Source organism: Pseudophryne corroboree, chromosome 4 (genome assembly GCF_028390025.1).
Source record: "Pseudophryne corroboree isolate aPseCor3 chromosome 4, aPseCor3.hap2, whole genome shotgun sequence".
Taxonomy (NCBI): Eukaryota; Metazoa; Chordata; class Amphibia; order Anura; family Myobatrachidae; genus Pseudophryne; species Pseudophryne corroboree.
Window position 1 is genome coordinate 655,929,015 of NC_086447.1, and position 23,436 is coordinate 655,952,450.

Here is a 23,436-nt window from a genome sequence, read left to right on the forward strand (position 1 = left end):
TTAAGGTATTGCTTTTCTTCCTGAAAGTTAATTAGACTTAACACCGTCTATACCCCATGGTACTAATGTGGACCCCAGCATCCTCTACAGACTACGAGAAAAGGATTGGCTGGTAGGTACCAAAATCCTATTTTCTCACCTGGCGAAGGCTACAGTAATTCCTTCGGTACAATCAGTGACGTTGAAAGATTCAACAGATAGAAAGATTGAAGCAATTCTTAAATCTATGTTTACCTTATCAGGTATTTCTCTGCGTCCAGTTCTCGCTTGTGCCTGGGTACTTAAAGCTGTAGATGACTGGTTAGCGCAGGTGGTGTCGGGCATGCAGTCTGCTGACCTGACAGAGGCTATTCAATTAGCTGAGCAGATTTCTGAGGCTATCACTTATGTTGGTGAGGCCTTTTTGGATTCAGCTTCACTACAGTCACGTGTTTCTGCCCTAGCGGTTACAGCAGGGCGTTCACTCTGGCTTCGTGTTTGGAATGCTGACATTAACAGCTGTTCCGTTTGAAGGAGAGTTCCTCTTTGGTCCGGAACATACGAAGATTATCTCCAATACCACGGGTGGCAAGAGTCCATTTCTTCCTGTTGCTCCTCAAAAGCCGAAACCGACTAGGTTTCGGTCCTTTCGTACTCAGGGCAGGGGCAGTTTCCAGCCCTTTCGAGCCTTTTCAAGATTCCCATGCAGAGGTGCGTATTGTGGTAGGGGATCACAGGCATCTCACAAGCCGGCAGTCAAGCCAGCCGACAAACGTGCCGCATGATGCGGGGAGATCTCCGGAGGGGTCCTTGTTGTTGGGGGCACAGTTACTGCAGTTCCGAGAAGTGTGGCTACTGTCACAACCGGATCGGTGGGTGACGGGGGTAATAACCTGAGGTTACATTTTGGATCTAGAGGAACCTGTCCCAGACCATTTTTTCATCACTCCTCTCCCAAGCGTTCCCTCCAGACAACAAGCACTAATTCAGGCAACTTCCACGCTTTTACAAAATGGAGTAATTCTTCCAGTTCCCAGACTACAACAGGGTCAAGGCTAAACCGGACGGTTCGTTTCGACCCATTTTGAATCTAAAATGCCTGAATCCGTATCTCGCTGTCCAGAAATTCAAGATGGAATCGATTCGTTCAATTATCGCGGCCATGGAACCGGAGAAGTATTTGGCATCTATTGACATAAAAGACGCATACCTCCATGTTCCCAGTTGGTTAGGTCATCAACATCTGTTGAGGTTCGCAATCGGTCCTTGGCATTTCCAGTTTCAGGCTCTTCCCTTCGGTCTTTCCACGGCCCCTTGAGTGTTTACGGAGATATTGGGTCATGTAGTGGGGATACTCAGATGTCAGGGAGTCAACATTACTCCTTACCTGGGCGATTTGTTGCTAAAGGCTCCGTCACAGGAACTTCTTCAACAACATCTACGACTCACCACATACACTCTACAATCTTTCGGATGGATTGTGAATTTCCGGAAATCTTGCTGTAACGATCCGGGTGTCTGGTCGCCATTTTCTGCCAGTTAGGTGTCTCCTGATATTGGCTCAGCGTGCCAGGCTCGGGTCATAACTGTGTTTTGGGTACATTTCATTGTTATGTTACCTACAGTGCCGGCTCAGCGGTCTTCGTAGTGTATTCACCTGGCTTAGTGTGGCAATCTCTGCCCGTCGCGGACGTAGCCGCCGCACCCGTGGTCCTGCCGCATGGAGACTAAGTGTGGCGTCCTCTGTGAACCGCTGCTGTCATCCCTGTGGCCGCTGTACTTGCAGCGTGGAGTCTTCGCCGCCATTATTGTTTGGCACATGGTTCTTTTCCCCTTCAAGCTCTGTCCATGGGCGCAGCCATGTTGGATAAGGTCACATGTCAAGTCTTTCACCAAACCGCAGCGCTGCTGGTGCCTGTGTCAAGTTGTCAGCCAATGCCTGTTCACCGGTGGGTATAAATATCCTGTCCCAGCTCCCAGGAAATTGTCAATGCTTCAATTGTCTTCCAGTCTGCAGGTTCACCAGTGACTCTCCAGTGTTATGTTCTGCAGTGCAGCCTGACTCCCCTGTGTCCATACTCTGCGGTGCAGTCTGCTTCTCCTGTGATAACTCTCTACAGTGCAGCCTGCTTCTCCTGTGATAACCCTCTACAGTGCAGTCTGCTTCCCCTGTGATAACTCTCTACAATGCAGTCTGCTTCTCCTGTGATAACTCTCTGTGGTGCAGCCTGCCTCTCCTGTGATAAACTCTCTGCGGTGCAGCATGCCTCTCCTGTGATAACTCTCTGCGGTGCAGTCTGACTTTCCTGCTATTTGCACCCGGTGTCGGCAGAGTATATACTTTGGCTAACAGTAGCTATTCTCCAGGGGAACTCTGTTCACATGGTTCTCAGTCTCCCACATTATAGCTAAGTGCTATTCCTGCGATCTCTAGCATCATTCCTGTATTCCTTCAACGTTCTCAAACATCACTAAACACCTACAACTACTCTTTCAAGATTTGGTCTCAAACCAGCTGAAGTCCAGAGACTTTCTTCACGTTTATTGTTTGGTTTCATCTTTCATGACTTTTATTATTTAATAAAAAACCTTAAACTCATCTCCAGTTGTCGTGGTCACGCCTTCGGGCATTGATGCTACAGCTATTGCACATGTCTAGGAATCCCATCATACCTCCTAAGTTTCAGTACCCGTCAACCCCTACAACTGAAGCTTCCCGCTACCAACACCAGCCCTCAGTTGTGACACTTCCTTGATCACCTCTCAGGAGGGTTTAACTAAAAGACTTAGTTTGTCCTCCCTTATGGGTCAAGTTTCGGCATTGTCGGTTCTTTTTCAAAAACGATTGGCTCTCATCCGGAGGTCCAGCCGTTCCTTCAGGGTGTCCTCAGAATTCAACCTCCGTTTGTTCCTCTGGTTCCACCCTGGGATTTAAATCTGGTTCTTCGGGCTCTCCAGAAGCCTCCGTTTGAACCATTAGAAGTTGTTGAATTACGTTTCCTTAGTCTGAAGGTGTTTTTTCTTTTGCCCATTGCTTCGGCCAGGCGTGTTTCTGAGTTAGCCGCGCTTTCTTGCAAACCGCATTTGTTGGTCTTTCACGACGATCGAGTAGTCCTTCGTACGTAGCCTTCCTTTTTACCAAAGGTTGTGTCAGCCTTCCATATAAATCAAGACATAGTGCTTCCGGCGTTTGTTCCAGAGTCTCCTGGACAGGATTGGCATTTGGCGTTGTTGGATGTGGTTCGAGCTTTACGCATGTGTTTGTCCCGTATGGAGTCTATTCATCGTACGGATACCTTGTTGGTTTTGATTGATGCACCCAAACGTGGCTGGACGGCTTCTAAAAACACGGTGGCACGTTGGGTTACTTCTGCTATTCGGCAGGCCTATGTTTCTTCAGCATTGCTTGTTCCTGTCTCGTTGAGGGCTCATTCGACTAGGGCTTTTGGAGCCTCTTGGGCTGTTCACGGTGGTGTTTCTGTTGAGCAGCTGTGTAGAGCGGCAACTTGGTCTTCCGTGTATACTTTCACCAGGTTTTACCGTTTTCATTCTTTTGATTTGGAAACTGCCTCTGCTGGGGGGCGTAAAATTTTACAGACGGCTCTGCCGTCTGTTTCACCCTCTATTTAGCTGGCTTTGGGAAATCCCATCAGTACAGACGCAGCATCCCCCAGATGGAAGACAGAGAAATAGGGATTTTTGTTGCTTACCGTAAAATCTCTTTCTCTGATTTCATCCGGGGGATGCTGCGATCCCTCCCGTATTTTTGTCTGGTTTATTGGTTGTATACGGTATGCCTCTTCCGGCTTTGCTAAACGTTAACTGAGGTGTCAGGCTGGAGATGGGAGGGGTTAGATTAGTGAGTTTGTTTTGATAGGTTCTCTGCCAAAGCTACCTCCCACACACTCAGTACAGACGCAGCGTCCCCCCAGATGGAATCAGAGAAAGAGATTTTACGGTAAGCAACAAAAATCCCTATTTCCGTGTCTAGAGAAAGGACTACAGTGGAAGTAGCAGACATGGTAAACTGGAACCTGGTCATAGCAGCTAGCACTTTCCTAATGTTGGTAACCGATGAATGACCCATGATGAAACCTGTCTGATCCCGATGTATGACTGTTGGCGAAACTTGTTTAAGCCTTTCGGCTAGAATTTTCATTAACAATTTATAATCTATGTCTAGTAACGATATCGGTCTATATGAACCGGGATCAGACAGGTCTCTGCCAGGCTTAGGCAATACATTTAAGGTAGCCAAATTGAAATACAAAGGTGAGTCATCTGCATGTAACAAAGTATTAAACACCTGCAGAGGCGGAACTACCGCCAGTGCAACCAGTGCGTTGCACTGGGGCCCGCCTCTGTCCAGGGGCCCAAAGCATGTAATGAGTCAAACTGACTCATTACATGCCGCTGTGTGCTGCGGGCAACCGCTGCCCGCAGCACACAGCCGCCCGGAGAGGAGAGGAGCGCACTGCAGCGGCACGGGGGAGAAGGAGGAGGAGGGAGGTGGAGGAGGGAGCCGCAGCAGCGCTTTACTACTGGTTGAGGCGCTGCTGCTGCTGTCCCTTTGCTTCACTATAGGCTGTCTTCCGAGAACAGCCTATAGTGAAGCAGAGGGGCAGCAGCAGCGCCTCAACCAGTAGTAAAGCGCTGCTGCGGCTCCCTCCTCCACCTCCCTCCTCCTCCTCCTCTCCTGCCCAGGAATCGTGACCAGAAGCTGCACCGAGGAGCCTGAGCCAGCGGAGAGGGTAAGTATAATTCTTTCTTTCTTTCTTTCTTTCTTTCTTTCTTTCTTTCTTTCTTTCTTTCTTTCTTTCTGTCTTTCTTGGGACTGTCTGCAGCAATGTGTAAAAAGGGGGAATCTGCCTGCCGCAATATGTAAAAAGGTGAATCTGCCTGCCGCAATGTGTAAAAATGGGGAATCTGCCTGCCGCAATGTGTAAAAATGGGGAATCTGCCTGCCGCAATGTGTAAAAATGGAGAATCTGCTTGCCGCAATGTGTAAAAAGGCGGAATCTGCCTGCCGCAATGTGTAAAAAGAGGGAATCTGCCTGCCGCATGTGTAAAAAGGGGGAATCTGCCTGCCGCAATGTGTAAAAAGGGGGAATCTGCCTGCCGCAATATGTAAAAAGGTGAATCTGCCTGCCGCAATGTGTAAAAATGGGGAATCTGCCTGCCGCAATGTGTAAAAATGGGGAATCTGCCTGCCGCAATGTGTAAAAATGGAGAATCTGCTTGCCGCAATGTGTAAAAAGGCGGAATCTGCCTGCCGCAATGTGTAAAAAGAGGGAATCTGCCTGCCGCATGTGTAAAAAGGGGGAATCTGCCTGCCGCAATGTGTAAAAAGGGGGAATCTGCCTGCCGCAATGTGTAAAAATGGGGAATCTGCCTGCCGCAATGTGTAAAAATGGGGAATCTGCCTGCCGCAATGTGTAAAAAGGGGGAATCTGCCTGATGTAATGTGTAAAAAGGGGGATTCTGCCTGATGTAATGTGTAAAAAGGGGGAATCTTTGCCGTAATGTGTAAAAAGGGGGAATCTTTGCCGCAATGTGTAAAAAGGGGGAATCTGCCTGACGTGATGTGTAAAAAGGGGGAATCTGCCTGCCGCAATGTGTAAAAATGGGGAATCTGCTTCCCGCAATGTGTAAAAAGGGGGAATCTGCCTGCCACAATGTGTAAAAAGAGGGAATCTGCCTGCCGCATGTGTGAAAAGGGGGAATCTGCCTGCCGCAATGTGTAAAAATGGGGAATCTGCCTGCCGCAATGTGTAAAAATGGGGAATCTGCCTGCCGCAATGTGTAAAAATGGGGAATCTGCCTGCCGCAATGTGTAAAAATGGGGAATCTGCCTGCCGCAATGTGTAAAAAGGGGGAATCTGCCTGATGTAATGTGTAAAAAGGGGGATTCTGCCTGATGTAATGTGTAAAAAGGGGGAATCTTTGCCGTAATGTGTAAAAAGGGGGAATCTTTGCCGCAATGTGTAAAAAGGGGGAATCTGCCTGACGTGATGTGTAAAAAGGGGGAATCTGCCTGCCGCAATGTGTAAAAAGGGGGAATCTGCCTGCCGTAATGCGTAAAAAGGGGGACGCTGTCTGCCGTAATGTGTAACAAGGGCACGCTGTCTGCCGTAATGTGTAAAAAGGGGACGCAGTCTGCCGTTATGTGTAACAAGGGCACGCTATCTGCCGTTATGTGTAACAAGGGCACGCTGTCTGCCGCTATGTGTAACAAGGGCACGCTGTCTGCCGTTATGTGTAAAAAGGGGATGCTGTCTGCCGTTATGTGTAAAAAGTGCACGCTGTCTGCCGTAATGTGTAAAAAGGGGGACGCTGTCTGTCGTAATGTGTAAAAAGGGGACACTGTCTGCCGTAATGTGTAAAAAGAGGAATCTGTCCGCCGTAAGGTGTAAAAGGGTCTCTACCTGGTGTAGTGGTGCTACTGTGCGGCGTAATTTGAATAATGGAGACTACTGTGCACCGTTTTATGAATTGGTATTATTTTGTGGCCACACCCCTCCCCACGAAGCCACGCCACTATGTATTTTTGCGCGCGCACTGCCCCTGTTTTGCATGCAGGGGTGGGGCTCCGATGGCGTTTATTGAACAGTGCTAAAATGTCTAGTTACGGCACTGTTGCTAGGTATCCATTTCTCTGGCCCTGAGCAGGTCCCCCTCACCAGATCCTCTCCAGGGGTGAGGGGGTGGGCTTGGATGGGATGGGAGGGGGGCAAAGCATTTTGTCGCACCTGGGCCCACCGCTTGCTAGTTCCGCCACTGAACACCTGCGTCAGTATTGGAGTTATACCTGACTAAAGGATCTTGTAATACTCCGAGGTAAGCCCATCCTGTCCAGGGGCCTTACCCGATTTGAGGCCCCTAATAGCTTTTTTAACCTCCTCTTCGGATATTTCAGTGATCAATAGAGCTCCTTGACTTGCTGTGGGACAGGTAATCCATCCCAAAACTCAGAAGCAGTTTGGGTTGGGCGTTCGAATATAATTCAGCGTAATAAGCAGATAATATTTGCGCTATCTGCGCGTTAGAGGCAGTGTATGCGCTAACGGATTTTTGAAGAGGATGAACTATCATCTGAGGGCGCTGTCCTCTCAACAAATTTGAAAGCAATTTGCCCGATTTATTTCCGAATCTGTGAAATCAGATCTGTGAAATCAGTGAAATCTTTTCTAAATTAATATCTAGCCTCCTCTTTATTGAAAAGACCATCAAAAGTAATTTTATCTGCAGAGTATTCATGTTTATTAAGAGTGACTGCAGAGTATTCATATTTATTAAGAGCGGCTGTTGTGCCTGAACGTAATCTGTCAGTAAGGCTTTATAAACCCCACAGGCCTTTGAGGCCTGCCAGAACAGTACAGAGAAGAGGTGGCAGTATGAATGTTATCGGCTGCATATGTATCCCATGCAGATTCTACCTTATTTCTAAACTTTAGTGAGTTAGACAAAGCGCAAGGGAATCTCCAAGAATGGAAAGAACCTTTTCTTCTACTCTAACCTCAAATCCATCCAAATCACTGCCTGGTCAGATAATACCAGAGATGAGCGGGTCCGGTTCCTCGGGATCCGAACCCCCCCGAACTTCACCCATTTTACACGGTTCCGAGGCGGACTGGAATCTTCCTGCATTGCTCGGTTAACCCGAGCGCGCCCGAACGTCATCATCCCGCTGTCGAATTCTCGCGAGATTCGTATTCTATATAAGGAGCCGAGCGTCGCCGCCATTTTCACTCGTGCATTGGAGATGATAGGGAGAGGACGTGTGCAGCGTTCTCTCAGTTGTGTTCAGTGTGCTGCAAATATCTGTGCTCAGTGTGCTGCAAATATCTGTGCTCAGTGTGCTTGCAAATATCTGTGCTCAGTGTGCTGAAAATATCTACGTTCTCTGCCTGAAAAACGCTCCATATCTGTGCTCAGTGTGCTGCAAATATCTGTGCTCAGTGTGCTTTATTGTGGGGACTGGGAACCACCAGTATTATATAGTAGGAGGACAGTGCAGAGTTTTGCTGACCAGTGACCACCAGTATTATACGTTCTCTGCCTGAAAAACGCTCCATATCTGTGCTGCATTGTAGTATATAGTAGGAGGACAGTGCAGAATTTTGCTGACCAGTGACCACCAGAATTATATCAGTACGGTATAGTATGCCACTGCTTTACCTACCTCTGTGTCGTCAAGTATACTATCCATCCATACCTGTGGTGCATTTCAGTTTTGCACAGTTTGCTGACCACCAGTATATATAATATATAGCAGTACGGTACAGTAGGCCACTGCTCTACCTACCTCTGTGTCGTCAAGTATACAATCCATCCATACCTGTGGTGCATTTTAGTTGTTGTGCGCAGTAGTAGGAGGACAGTGCATAAATTTGCTGACCACCAGTATATAATATATAGCAGTACGGTACAGTAGGCCACTGCTCTACCTACCTCTGTGTCGTCAAGTATACTATCCATCCATACCTGTGGTGCATTTTAGTTGTTGTGTGCAGTAGTAGGACAGTGCATAATTTTGCTGACCACCAGTATATAATATATAGCAGTATGGTACAGTAGGCCACTGCTCTACCTACTTCTGTGGCGTCAAGTATACTATCCATCCATACCTGTGGTGAATTTTAGTTTTGCACAGTATATATAGTAGGAGGACAGTGCATAATTTTGCTGACCACCAGTATATAATATATAGCAGTACGGTACAGTAGTCCACTGCTCTACCTCTGTGTCGTCAAGTATACTACAAAAGTTCAGTAAAATGACCCAAAAATCAAAATTAAAAGTGTCTGAGGAGAAGCGTAAACTTGCCAATATGCCATTTACGACACGGAGTGGCAAGGAACGGCTGAGGCCCTGGCCTATGTTCATGGCTAGTGGTTCAGATTCACATGAGGATGGAAGCACTCATCCTCTCGCTAGAAAACTGCAGTGCCACTCCTAGATGGGCCAGGTGTTTGTGTCGGCCACTTGGGTCGCTTAGCTTAGTCACACAGCTACCTCATTGCACCTCTTTTTTTCTTTGCATCATGTGCTGTTTGGGGTCTATTTTTTAAATCTGCCATCCTGTCTGACACTGCAGTGCCACTCCTAGATGGGCCAGGTGTTTGTGTCGGCCACTTGGGTCGCTTAGCTTAGTCACACAGCGACCTTGGTGCACCTCTTTTTTTCTTTGCATCATGTGCTGTTTGGGGACTATTTTTTAAATATGCCATCCTGTCTGACACTGCAGTGCCACTGCTAGATGGGCCAGGTGTTTGTGTCGGCCACTTGGGTCGCTTAGCTTAGTCACACAGCGACCTTGGTGCACCTCTTTTTTTCTTTGCATCATGTGCTGTTTGCGGACTATTTTTTAAATCTGCCATCCTGTCTGACACTGCAGTGCCACTCCTAGATGGGCCAGGTGTTTGTGTCGGCCACTTGGGTCTCTTAGCTTAGTCATCCAGCGACCTCGGTGCAAATTTTAGGACTAAAAATAATATTGTGAGGTGTGAGGTGTTCAGAATAGACTGGAAATGAGTGGAAATTATGGTTATTGAGGTTAATAATACTATGGGATCAAAATGACCCCCAAATTCTATGATTTAAGCTGTTTTTGAGTTTTTTTTGTAAAAAAAAATACCCGAATCCAAAACACACCCGAATCCGACAAAAAAAATTTCAGGGAGGTTTTGCCAAAACGCGTCCAAATCCAAAACACGGCCGCGGAACCGAATCCAAAACCAAAACCCGAAAAATGTTCGGTGCACATCACTAGATAATACAATGGGCTCTGTTGTCGCTGATGTTATCCTAGGAAGCAAAACAGCAGAGGGCAATAAATAGTCTATCCTAGACATCATCCTATGTGCAGCTGAAAGGCATGTGTACTCTCTTTCAATTGGGTTCAACCCTCTCCAAATGTCCAATAGTTAAAGATTTTGGGCAAACCATGGAACCCCTCGACGAGGGGGTCTACCTCCACCAACCCATGGGAATTATTTGTCAAGTTGGAGTGAGGAAAAAACCTTACAATCCCCACCTACAATAAAAGGGATATCGTTGTATGGAATAAGGATGGAGAAAAAACAGGGTGGGATATATAGCACTAGACTTCTCCTTGCCCTCGTATACCCCCTACAAGCAAGTGGGGACATGTAATTAACTGACTTACAATGGCAGATCGGAGAAAAAGATAATGATAATAGTGGACCAAATTCCTATCAATTAGTGTTGATAACAACTGTATTAATGGGGTTGGTGATGCTCCCCAGAGTTAGAAATAGCATAGATTTGTCTGGAGAAAAAAGAAGAATAAGGATGGGTAATAATTCTTGAAGGAAAGCCTTAACGTTAACATTCGGGGCATATATGATGCAAAATAATGAAGGTTGTCTATCTAACAGCACATGACAAAATACATGTCAACCCTTCGGATCTGACACCTAATTTTTTACTTCAATAGGAACATGTTGTTTATTTAATATTGCTACTCCTCTATCCGTCGAGGTATAAGGGGCAGATGTTAACAACCTCCATTTAAGGGTTTCCGAAGCAATTAAATGCGTTTCCTGCAAAAACAAAACATACATGCGCATTTTGTTCATGTACATGAGGATCTTTTTCCTCTTTTGTGGGGAATTTATCCCGCCCACGTTCCACTAACCATTTTTCAAACTGGACATAAGAAGGAGTGGAATGATATATTGCAGGAAAATAATCTAAGTGGTCTATGCTTCATAGAGAGACACAGCGAGAGGATCAGTAAAAAACACAGAAGGAGTAAGGGTGTGTACACACGGTGAGATCCCTGCTATGTTCGATTTTGACTATAAGATTTCCCTTGAACTCCCCCAGGGCCCAGATAGCACAGATAGGACAGATTTTGACTATCTGTGCTTGAGATTTTGTCTATGTACGATTTTGACTAAGTGCCAATTTTGACTATACTTTATACTAGATAGTACACTAGATAGTCAAGATTGACTTGCCTGCACAGTCTATCTAGCCTTACGATACCGACCCCACGGGAGCGCGCATCGGGATTGAATCTGTATCGCAAGCTGCCTAGCACCATGAGATATGCACTAACTTTTCATAAGATTTTGACTATATAGCCAAAATCTTACAGATTTATCTCACCGTGTGTACACACCCTTAGGACAGAGGGAAAGAAAAGGGGCTGGGAAGGGAAACATAGCAACAAAAACAAAAAACACTCGGTGTGGAGAGTAGTTCCCAACATGAGGATAGTCTCCCCTGAGCCACCAGAGAAATTTTACCAACACTAACAATAACAAGTGGAATCGATGACTTCCAGGCATTCCAACTAAATGATAAATTACCATTGTAAGTGCCCAACTCCTTGCCAAACTCACTGAAGAGATAAAGGATACATAGCAAGTTTGAAACATAAAGCTCTTGGGGAGAGCAACCAGTTACACTAGTACAGTAAAACATAAATCAGAGAGACTCTAACAGTCTCAGTGAACGGGCAAAGTCAACTTTTAAAAGAGATATAACAGTGTTAGGTATGTATCTGGAGATCAATTCTCACAGGACAGTTTATCCCTGTACTTTTTGAAATTTGTCCTGAATATTGAATACACATATATATTGGGTCAGGGTGTTGAAGGAAAATATAGGAGCAGCAAGCATCTACAACAGTTAAGATTCTTGATCATCTGCAGAATGGGCAATGCTGTCAGCTTCTTCACGAAGAAACGCTTCCGCATCAGCTACAGAAAGAAAGTCAGTAAACAAGGTACCAGAGCAAATGCGTAAATGTGCAGGATACAGCAGAGTGAACTTCCTATTCTGCCTAATTAATTGTGAACATAGAGGAGATAATTCTCTCCTAGCTTTGGAGAGTTCTGCAGAATAATCCTGGAACAACAAAATCTTATGGGATTCCCAAACCAGATTCCGAACTTTGCAGGAAGCCTTCCATATCTCTTCTTTATGCAGAAAGTTTAGACATTTGAAGAGTACTGCATGCGGTCTGCCGCCACCAAAAGATTTCTGTGGACCCACCCTGTACGCTCTTTCTGTCACCAAATCTCTGCATAAATCTTGTATGCATAAAAGCTCATTTAATGTTATATGTAAAACAATGAAATAAATCAGGGCCCCTAAGTGATTCCAGGAGACCAATCACTTAGAGGTTCAATGTGCGAGATCTGTTCTCCAGATCGTCTAATTTATTTCAGATTTGATGATGGGCTTTTGTCACCTCTGTGTGACATCTTTCTTCAACTGGGAGACATCCTGGAATAATTCACCTGTACATTGCTCAGCATGTAAATCGCAGGTATTAAGCTGGTCTATTTGTTTATTAATATTAATGGTCTGAGCTTTGAGCAAAGGATACATTGCCAGGCGAATAGCCCCTACCATGTTCTCATAAGTGCCTGGACTGCAGGGGTGAACAGTACCTGGTCAGGGGTTTGCTGTGCACTCTGTGTGCTCTCAGCATCTGGATGCTGTGTGGAGGAGGAGAGAGCAGCCGCCGCGTTCCCGTCGCCCGGCGCCATCTTGGACTCTGCCCGGTGCTTCTATTTTTCTTCTCAGTTCATGCTGCAGCATAAACCGGAAGTCTACACCAGGTACTGCTACTACTATTTGGATCTACCTCCTGGTCTCAGGTGCCACCACCAGTCAGCTGGGCCAGGCACTGCTGATGTCTTCACTTAAGTAAACTTGGGTGTGATAAGGATTACTGTGTGACATAATGTGTAAGGACCACTACTACTGTGTGAACATAATGTGTAAGGGGCACTACTACTGTGGTCATAATGTGTAAGGAGCACTAGTACTGTGGGCATAATGTGCAATGGACACTACTACTGTGTGGGCATGTGTAAGGGGTACTACTATTGTGTGGCCACAATGTGTAAAGGGGCACTACTACTGTGTGGGCATAATGTGTAAGGGGCAATACTACTGGGGAATAATGTGTAAGGAGCAGAGGTGCCGATTTATGTTTTTGCTGGTGGGTGCTTGGCGGGAGGCAGCAGCTGGAATGAACGGGCGGCCGCGGCAGTGACTAATGCCCATTACACATTATGCTACACGCCGTAATGCCTATTACACATTATGCCATACACCGTAATGCCCATTACGCAATATGCCACACACCATAATGCCCATTATGTGTTATGCCGCACACTGTGACGTCAATTACATATTATGCCACACACAGTTATGGCCCTGACACCATTTTATGCCCCACACAGAATAATGCCACTTACAAATGATGCAACACAGTAAGGCTTCTAATTACGTTTAAATTACCTGCCTGTTGTCAGGGGTCTCATGCTCGTTGCCAAGGGTTTCATGCACGTTGTCAGGGGTGTCATGCTCAGGGTTCCATGCTCGCAGCATTTCATGCACGTTGCCAGGGGTTTCATAATCATTGTCAGGGGTCTCCAGCACGTTGCCAGGGGTTACATTGTGCGTTACCAACAAAGTATGTGAGGGTGGGTGCTAAACATATGGGGGGTTTGCCATGGTACCACACACTGCTTCCTGGGCAAGAGGGGGGCTTGGTGACACACACGTACACACACTGCATCCTAGGGGGAGGGGGGTGCATGATGACACTCACATGCGTGCACACACTGTGTCCTGGGGGGAGGGGGGGCATGATGACAGACACACACACACACACACTGTGTCCTATGGGGGAAGCATGATGACACACACACGCACATACTGCGTACTGGGGGAAGGGGGGTCATGATGACACACATGCACAACCCTTTTGCTAGCCGCCGCAGACCCCTGTAGAAGATTGAGAAGCGCTGGCGGCTGCGGAAATGCTTCCGTACAGCGCAGTAAAAAAATAAATACCAAAAATGCCCGCCGCCGGGGAGACAGGTGCTAGAGGTCAAATGTGACCTCTATTGCCTGTCTCCTTCATGGCAGCGGCCATTTTTGGGGTGTTTTTTTTTATACTGCACTATACGGAAGCGTTTCTGCAGCCCCCAGCGCTTCTAAATCCTCTACGGGGGGGCTGCAGTGGCTAGCAGTAACTGGGGCAGTGGCTCAGCTGGTTCCGTGGGTGCTCCTGATTGTCCGTGAGTGCTCGGGCCCAGGAGCACCCATGGAATCGGCGCCTATAGTAAGGAGCCCTACTACTGTGGGCATAATGTGTAAGAGGCACTACTACTGTGTGGCATTATGTGTAAGGGGCACTACTGTGTGGCATAATATGTATAAGGGCTACTACTGTGTAGCATAAGGTTAGTAAGTGGCTCTAGTGTGTTGCATAATGTGTATAAGGGGTACTACTGTGTTGCATAATGTGAATAAGGGACAAAACTGTGTGATGTCATGTGAATAAAGGGACTACTGTGTGGTATAATGTGAATAAGGGACACTACTATGTGATGTAATGTGAGTAAGGAGCACAACAGTGTGGCGTAATTTGAATTGGGGCATACTATTGTGTGGTCAACCCCCATTCCTCACAAGACCACACCCCCTTTTTGGTACGTATGCCTTCCCTATTTCAGTATGGGGGTGGCAGCCCCTTACTTTGTCAGGGACAGTTTGGACCCCAAGATACACCCCTCCAGCTCATGGCCATCTGCAGTGTTTGAACCTTCAAATAACGTCAGCGAGCTATGATGCAATGTTTTTCTCTATCCATGGTAAGGTTTAATATTGTACAGTATTTACACAACAAAAATTAAAACAGCGCTAATAAACTCATAGTCAGTAGAGATGGAATGGATTTAAAAAGTATTTAGACACATTTAATAAAGGACATTAAAAAGAGACAACACATTTCGTGTGTATGTATTAAAATATCAATTATCAATTTCATCAGCATATGTGATAGCAAATGTAGTCCACTGTCCTCTATAGCCTGGATTTTACACTTAATGTCCAGCAGAAAAAGTGCATTAAGGCAATTAGAAAACCTGTTCCTATTGTATTGTAGTAAATAACTCCCTGAGTGGAAATAGTGGGATATTTGGTCATATGACAAGCAGGTAATTTCAGCAATGTATAGTTATGACATGCACAGCGGAATTAAGGGGTTTTTATTTTAGTGGATATAAAGCACGCAGAAGTTTGAATCCATTGACTTTGGGTGAATCTTTGATGATGTGTGGTAGAATTACCCACTAATACATACACAACGAATGTCCTTTATTAAATGTGTCTAAATACTTTATTGTCAGGAGTATACTAGCCGGGACTGGCGATTCCGAACTTGATTCAGGATGGGAGGCAGACTCTCCGTGACAAAAGTGTCCGGGTTGTACAAAGTTCTGTGTCAGCACCGAGGTGTCGGCTGGTACCGATGCTTTTAAGCGTAGTTGAGCCTGAGAGGCGATCTCTCCGGGATGGAAGCGGGCTGGCTGAATAAAGTTTCTTCTCATAAAGTATATTATTGAAGATGTGGACGTTAAAGAGGAAGAAGAAGAACATGATGAGTATACTGGAGATCAGGATTGACTTTGATGGGGTAGGCATAAGAACCGGTACACTGTGATCAGAGGTTGAGTCACTCCTGCGCAGGCTGAGGCGGTAAAGGTGGCGGCTGAGGCAGGATGACATCAGTGGTAGACCATTTGGAGCCGTTCGGGTCTAGGAGTGTGGGAGTTAGGTAGGTAGGAACCAGACTTTGAGACTGCAATAATAACAGGAACCAGGAGCGAGAGCACACACACTGGAAACTGGGAGTACAGAGCACCAGCATGCAGACTAGCTGCAGAAGACGTTGCACTGGCGTCAGAATGCCCCAGAATGCTTCCAGATATACCCTGCCCCTCGTGAGGATTGGCTGCAGCAGGATTGTAATGAATCTGGCCTCTGATTGGCCTTTCCATATCATGTGTCTCTGACCAAGATGGTGGAGCTCCCAGAGCCTGGCGCCGCCCACACTACAGCCGCACTGATGTCACCCGCTTCACCCCCTGCTCCCGGTCGTCCATCCGCGATCCCCTACCGCCCGCTTCAGCCAGCTGCCGCCCACGCAGCGCCAGCGAGGATGCGTCCACAAGCCTCTGACGGGTAAGCCATGGCTCCCCCGCGCCACACAACCACCCGCCTGCCATGACATTTTTAAATCCATGCCATCTCTATTGACTATGACTATATAAGCTCTGTTTTCATTTTTGTTGTGTTTCTGTTTTTGGGGTCCAACTAACCACTTTTTCAAACAGCCTCTTTAGAAACGTAGCCCTGTGAATTGCCTGAACAGGATATATTTATTGCTTATTATTATTTTCTCACTATAATGTATTTAACTAGGATCGAATAATTCTTGGGTCAAATAGTGGATATCTATACATCGGATTCCCAGCTGAACGTGGATGTGAAGATATCAGCAAGTTTGACTATGATTTCTTTCAGTCTGAACTGGCAGCAGCTGAAGGCTTCAGCGTAGATAAACTGGGTATGTTTCCTTACTCTGCAACTGTGTTCAGAGTTCAAGTGGTCTATTTGTCATTAATTACATATGTAATGTGATCTGGGTGTGATATTAGGGCTCAAGATTTCATTGCAGTATGTAATTATATCGGGCTATTGCATCATTGAGCACCTGCAGGGAAAGGAGCTCTGAAAGGAGCCCATTCCCGTGATGTGCTGTGAGTGGCAGCGGGACTCCTGCGCATGCGCAGTCCTGCTGACCACACGTGCACATCGGAAACCCTCTGCCAGCTAACTTTACGATGTGTAGCTAATAGGCTACAATGGGCTACTGCCATATTCAGGTGGCGATAGCTATGGGGGCCAATCTCTGGAATGCTTTGTATTCTGTAAATTGGTAAATCTCGTGGCATTGTATCCCCCATAGAAACCCATGGGGGATGCGGCTGTCTGCGGGAATGGAGGGATCACAGCCAATATTGTGGATATCTGCTGCGGTCCCTCAGTAATACATCAAGGTAATACTAAATAGTTCCATCTACCTCCCTCCATGAGGGAAAAGTCTGTGTTACTGAGAGCACACATTGGATTTAGGGGGACATGTACTAAGCAGTGATAAAAATGGAGAAGTTAGCCAGTGGAGAAGCTGCCCATGGCAACCAATCAGCTGCTCTGTATACGTTTATAGTATGCAAATTCTAAATGTTATATCAGTGGTGATTGGTTGCCATGGGCAGCTTCTCCACTGGCTCACTTCTCCACTTTTATCACTGCTTAGTACATGTCCACCTTAGTTTGATAATATTTTGTTCTAGATGTTTGATAATATTAGCGCATCTAAATACTATTGCATGAAATATCTGCCTCAACCCACCTCTTAATAGAGCCACGTGCAGAGCCCTCATGTAACGTTGGCCATGCAGCCAAGAACCAATTAACTGAATTGTTATCCAGTTTGGCTACTTGTTAACACAGATAAATTGTAGCTGGCTTACACATGGATCAACCAACCAGATCATGTCTGATGTCACATGACTGATTTAGTGGGTTTGTCCACACAGGCACATGCTGTAGCCATCTTCTGACCACACCTACCCACATGCACAAAATGATCCTATAGATTTTAGTATTGGCATTTTCAGTGATTGTGTTGTTTTAGTTGCGATAACAGGATAAGAATGCACCATATATACAACATTATTGGACCGGTCTGTTAATGACATGGATGTAGTCAACCTTTATAGGGACCCAGGTACTTTTCCCATGGAAAGCAGTGTGACCAGCAGTTAGAGAGCTCCCAATCATGGGGCAGTTTCAGAATTGTGAGCAAAGCCCAAAAAACAGCAAATTTTCACCTAGGCAAAACCAAGGTGGCAAATACATATTGCACTGCAGGTGAGGCAGAAAGAAAATATTCAGTAATTCAGAGTTCAATGGGATTTGGTCTAGGTGAGCTCTAAAGTACAGTGTGATAATAAAGCTTCTAACTTTGAATCAGCCCAAAAACCTCTGTATCACTTCTAGCAGGCATGGAATGATCCGTTAGTGCTGATGGCTCTCTGGAATAGGGATCGACATTGGAACAGCGGCATCTAGATGTTGCTTCCATCACCACATGCCTTGTAATGGGCATGTAAACATTATATGAAACCATTCAATGATTTATCCATCAATGGTTCACTCAAGCACATGCACAAAAGGAGCAAAAGTAGTTTGTGCATGAGCAAATAAGCACGGTCAGTGATTTGTGCAAAATATTAGTTGAACCCTTCACTACAGGAGAAAGCACTGCTGGCGACTATTCTAATCAGGTATTCTAGCAGTGCTCAAATATTTTGCTTTGGGCACTCTCTGACAACAGTGCTCCTAGAAAATATTCATCATAATCATCTAAAAAAAAGTTTTCAACAATAATATACAGTAGGACAGATCTTTCTCATAGAATCATTGGACAAGTGATGATAATATAGCTGTTTACCCTTTCATCATCATCAGACATCCCAACATACCCCTTATATGAAATCAGACATCCCCACATACCTCTTACATGGCATAAGATCTGCCCACATGCCCCTTATATGCCTCTCAAAGCCCCCCGCCACACAAACCATTAAACCATTAGATCTCCACTGATATTATATAAGCCAGGTTATGCACATCAGATCCCCTTCATACTTACTGGCTGTGTTTGGACACTGAATCCTGGTACTAGACTGCTAGATCCCTTGCAGAAGGCTAGTTGTACACATTTTCCTAGTCCTGCAGCCTTTATAAATGTACCCTGAATGTGGCCACTCCCTGCTGTGCAGAGGAGGAAGTCCTGTGATATGGCTGCAGCAAATATGGCCTCCGCACAACCCATGCAACCCCAATACAAGATGGTTACGACCCACACTTTGAGAGCCACCGAGATAATCTAATTGAAAATTAAAGGCATCGGAAAACAACATTGATCGAACTATCACATTCTGATGGTATGAGCTGCTTTGGAAGCGTAGTGTATAGCTCCAACCTGTAGTGATGCAGTCTCTGCATTTATAGTACAGGACAATCCTAAGTCACTTATACAAAGGATTTTTCACTATTCTTTTTACAGGGTACTTGTCTTAACCTAAGTTATACAACTCACAGGTAAACTGCTTATTACTTCATATCAAAGCATCCTAATAGAGTGTTTCCCAACTGCAGTCCTCAGGGACCCCTTACATGTTTCCTAGATCTCCAAGTTGGTGCACAGGTGTATTCATTACTGGCTGACGCTGTTACAGAGTAACTCCATTATATCCATTTTAGGGACATATATTACATACCTCCCAACATGACCCTCTCCAGGAGGGACAGAATGCTCTGCTTCTGGACTTTTCTCTTAATTTATGATTGATGACACCTGTTTGGAACAGGTTAGTGGATAAGAAAGGTGTTTCAGTACAGGTGCTGGCAATCATACATTAAGAGGGAAGTCCGGGAGCAGAGCATTCTGTCCCTCCTGGAGAGGGTCATGTTGGGAGGTATGATATTATTATACAAAGAATGAATTGATAATATTGGCTTCTGTGACCTGAGACGAATTAACATCCGTACACTGTAGCCTTGTCCTACAGTGTAGTTAGCATTTGAATAACCAAGCTCACATGGCCTCATCACTGATACAGCTAGCCCACATGCTGTGAAAGACACACCCACAGGTTGAATATACCTGAACACTTGAAATCAGAGCTCACGCTCCCAAAAACCACTGAGGCAGATGTACAGTAGCTGCACACAGCTACAAAGCCTCCAGAAGCATGAATTGCTCATCACCAGGACCGATCTCCTTACTAGGGCTAAGTATTGTATACACATGGCTTAATGGCATAGAATAGTTAAATATGTGTTTGTGGTAAAGTAGTTGTGAAACGATTGGCATAGAATAGTTAATTTGGAGATACAAATGGCTTAAGGTTAATGATACTTGTGCAATTATGTGATTGTTATGTGTTGGTGATAATACTCTATGAAATCTGTAATGAATTGGAACAGTAGACAATCTGTAGCATAGCATTCCTGGTATACATTTGTGGATGGTGATTTATAACAGATTGTAGTGGTTTTATATAGTGCATCTTGCTGAAATATAGCATGTGCTTGTAGCAATGGCAGGCTGATATTTGTGGTTACTTGGTGATCTGATATTGGAAGGCTGAAAAGTTAGCATAATGTAGGATGCATTTATTCCAAAGGTACAGACCGGGATTGGCATATAATTACAGGCTACATTATATAGCATATCCAGCATACAATATGCTCTGGTTATTGAGATACTGTGTTGGCTTGGAATTGTGAAAGGTGATTAGATGGCTTTTAATTGTAAAATCAGCACATATGCATTATATTGAAGCTTATACATTTTGGAATATAGTGGAGTCTTATGGCTTCTGCTATGTGACTATGGCCTAACAAAGAATGCCATGTGTTTGAATATCTGCGAACCTAAAATGGCTGCTGGCATTCCCTTTTGAACAGACTTTGGAATCATGGGAGTTTTCCCAAATGGAGTCTTGCTTCTGTCCCATGCGGTCTGTGGACAATGCAGCCACATGCTGCCCCCCCCACACACACACACACACACAAACACACACATACATACAGATGTATCCACATTTATCTTGACGGTTAATAGGATTAACTGTGACTGGCCAGTCAGACTTAATCCCCTGCTGTAATGACTTAATCCCCTGCTGTATTGTTCTCTGTATTGTATTGCAGTTGACAACAATAGCTGAAGGGTTTATGCTAATAAATCATGTTGTGACTAGGCACAGAAAACTACTCAAGATAACGGTGGATACATCTGTAAACCAAAACCAATCCCCTAAGATATTTCTCTAAGATATATATCTGTCCAATATATATCAATAAATCTAGGATTTAGCCGAGTGCTTTAAGAGATATCTCCCCAGTAATAAATATATATATATATACATACAGTACAGTACATACATCTCTCACACTTCTTTCATCCTGTTTCGTTTCTTATATAGTTTAAATCTGTGAACCTATTATATGGTGACTTGCATTGTATTTGACCAATACTGTTTACTGATAAAAGTGAATTCTATGAGTAGCAATTGTTTGTTGAAATACATCCTTATGATTTACATTCTATATGACTGGCGTGCATTCTTCTATGAACAGAATATTCCTAATGATTTAAAGATATAAATGTCTAGATGCAACCTCTGCTGGTTTGTTAAAAAAAGGTACACAATTACTGATGAATTATTATAAATCACTAAAGGGTTAAAATTATACATTTGCTTCAAAGATATGAAATATAGTAATATAATACAAGCAATAGAATCAGACAGAGAAAAGGAGGGGAATAGAAAAGGAAAAAAGTATACCCCTTATCAGACGCATTTCAAAAGATCAACAGATGGAGCTAATTATTCCACAGATCTAGATAACGTGCAGTTTAGGGTAACTCAGGAATGGAGTTGGGAAACACTGTCCTAATACCTAATCCCTTCCTGGTAGCTAATAAGGAAAGCCTATCGTATGCACAGACTACAGGGAAATCCTAAACTCATAGCTGCAGCAATTTTGGTACACTGCATATAAACAAGCCAGTTTTAGGTTAATCCAGATGTGCGAAGAAACCATCTCTTTCTGCCTTGTCCATTTTATAGACTCTGGCAGGGAACTGCTAGCATTCTGTACAAGGGACAGGATTTTACAGGGTCCTGTGAGAGCTGCTTTGGATATAGGGTAAGTCCCTACAGTGGGGGGTAAATTTACAAAGATGGGAGTTCTATTTAAGATGAGATGTTGCTCATAGCAACAAATCAGATGCCATGTATTATCTTCTAGAAGGTGCTAGATAAATGAGAAGTAGACTCTGATTGGTTGCTATGGGCAACATCCAATCTTAAATAGAACTCCCATCTTGGTACATTTACACCTAGCAATACTATGCTATCATCTCTGAGGTAGACCATTACATTTCTGATATTTGCCAGTCCATTCTTGTATTTACTAGCTAAACGTATATATAATATTGAAATGTTTAATAGAAATAATACTATATAGAATGGTCTATATTGAATTAATTTCCACTTTGTCCGCCTAGGTGCTATACACAATAAAGATGGTAAACCTGACCCAAGTGTCCTAGCCGTCTTCCATGACTATATAAAATTGATTCCCTTGGTTGCTGAAGCAAATCAGCTGAGTGAGGAACTTATAAAGGTAAAACCTGTAATGGCTAATCCCCTAAATTTATCAAGCGACTGTCCAAATTCTGTTTTATGATGTTACTACTGGTAAATCTGTACATTTCAGGGATCCACCCGAGAGAGTTTGTTTCTGAGCTCATTCAATTTTTTATCATTCTGGCCAACTCTGCTGGAATGTCTGGGAGTAGGCAAGCTCTCATCCACACACTTCCCCAGAGAAATGGGAGATCTGGAGTTGATGACGCATTTTGTGTGACCGTATCTCCTGCTGCACAATGTCAGATATCACATTGTAAAGTGGGGATTAAGTCTGTGATTTATGGCCTGACACTCCCTGCAACTTCCACCTGGTCCTCCCCTCTGTCATCTATAGGGTGACCTACATAAGAAGTCAGCAAGTATGATTTACATATAATGTACAGTTGTTATGAGCCACGGCTGTGGCTCATTCCTGTTTTGCAGTTTTGTTCTGTATTTCATGTTATACTTCTGTTTATGTTCCCCGTGGGTGTCATGGGGTGCTCGGAGCTCACCCTTAAGGAGGGGATACTGTTATGAACCACAGGTAGTGGTTCATTCCTATTTTATGTTTATTTAGTTGTCTTGCATGCCAGGATTTCCCATTGCTCTGTTTTGGATTACTCTTGTCTGCTGCCGCTGGTGAGTCTGTGCAATTGCAGCTTGTTCCCATGTGTTCAGCCTCATCTGGCTGCTGATTGCATCTTGTCAGCTTAGTCGTGCAGCAGGCCAGCTGCAAGAGATAATTAATTAGGCCTCTCTGATATATGCTGGCTCACTGCAGTTAGCAGATGCTGATGATATTCCTTGGTTTGCAGTCTGCTTTAAGTTTGAGCTGATTCCTGTGTCAGTCCCTGTGTGGATTCCTGTGTCAGTCCCTGTGTTGATTCCTGTGTCAGTCCCTGTGTCTGATCCCGTGTCCTACCCTGAGTTCCAGTGGATTCTGCCTGTCCTCCAGTTCTGAAAGTCGGTGTCGGCAGCTTCCTGTTTGCCTATATCAGTTGCAGAAAGTGTCCAGTCCTGCTCAAGCCGGTTGTTCCTGTCCTCAGTGGTCCTGTACTCAGAGATTTGTCATCTTTTCCTGGAGTCTGACTGAGCACCTTTAACATCCTGTGGTGTTCGTGAGTCACGGCGCAGCCGTGTGTTGCGGCTTGTCCGCTTACTGTTTATTATTTAGTATATTTGTGTCCTGGAGCTTTTGCGGAGGATTCCGCTCTCCCTGATCCACTCTGGTATCCAGCGGTGCTGGATAGGAGTAACGGATCAGTGGATCTTTGGTTGTCCTTTTCCCTGGCGGCTAGTCCGCACATACCTTTTGATTTAGTTAGTTAGCTTGTAACCCCTG

The 23,436-nt window shown here is 44.9% G+C and overlaps 1 protein-coding gene across 3 annotated transcripts in view; it reads left to right on the forward strand.

Moving 5' to 3' along the window:
* Positions 1–23,436, forward strand: part of LOC134910117 (kinesin-like protein KIF28) — a 355,700-nt gene that overhangs the window by 122,887 nt on the left and 209,377 nt on the right. For all 3 annotated transcript variants that reach the window (XM_063917785.1, XM_063917784.1, XM_063917786.1), the window contains exons 12-13: positions 16,240–16,384; positions 21,968–22,086. In XM_063917785.1, the coding sequence (XP_063773855.1) occupies positions 16,240–16,384; positions 21,968–22,086 (264 nt within the window). The remainder of the gene's footprint in view (positions 1–16,239; positions 16,385–21,967; positions 22,087–23,436) is intronic.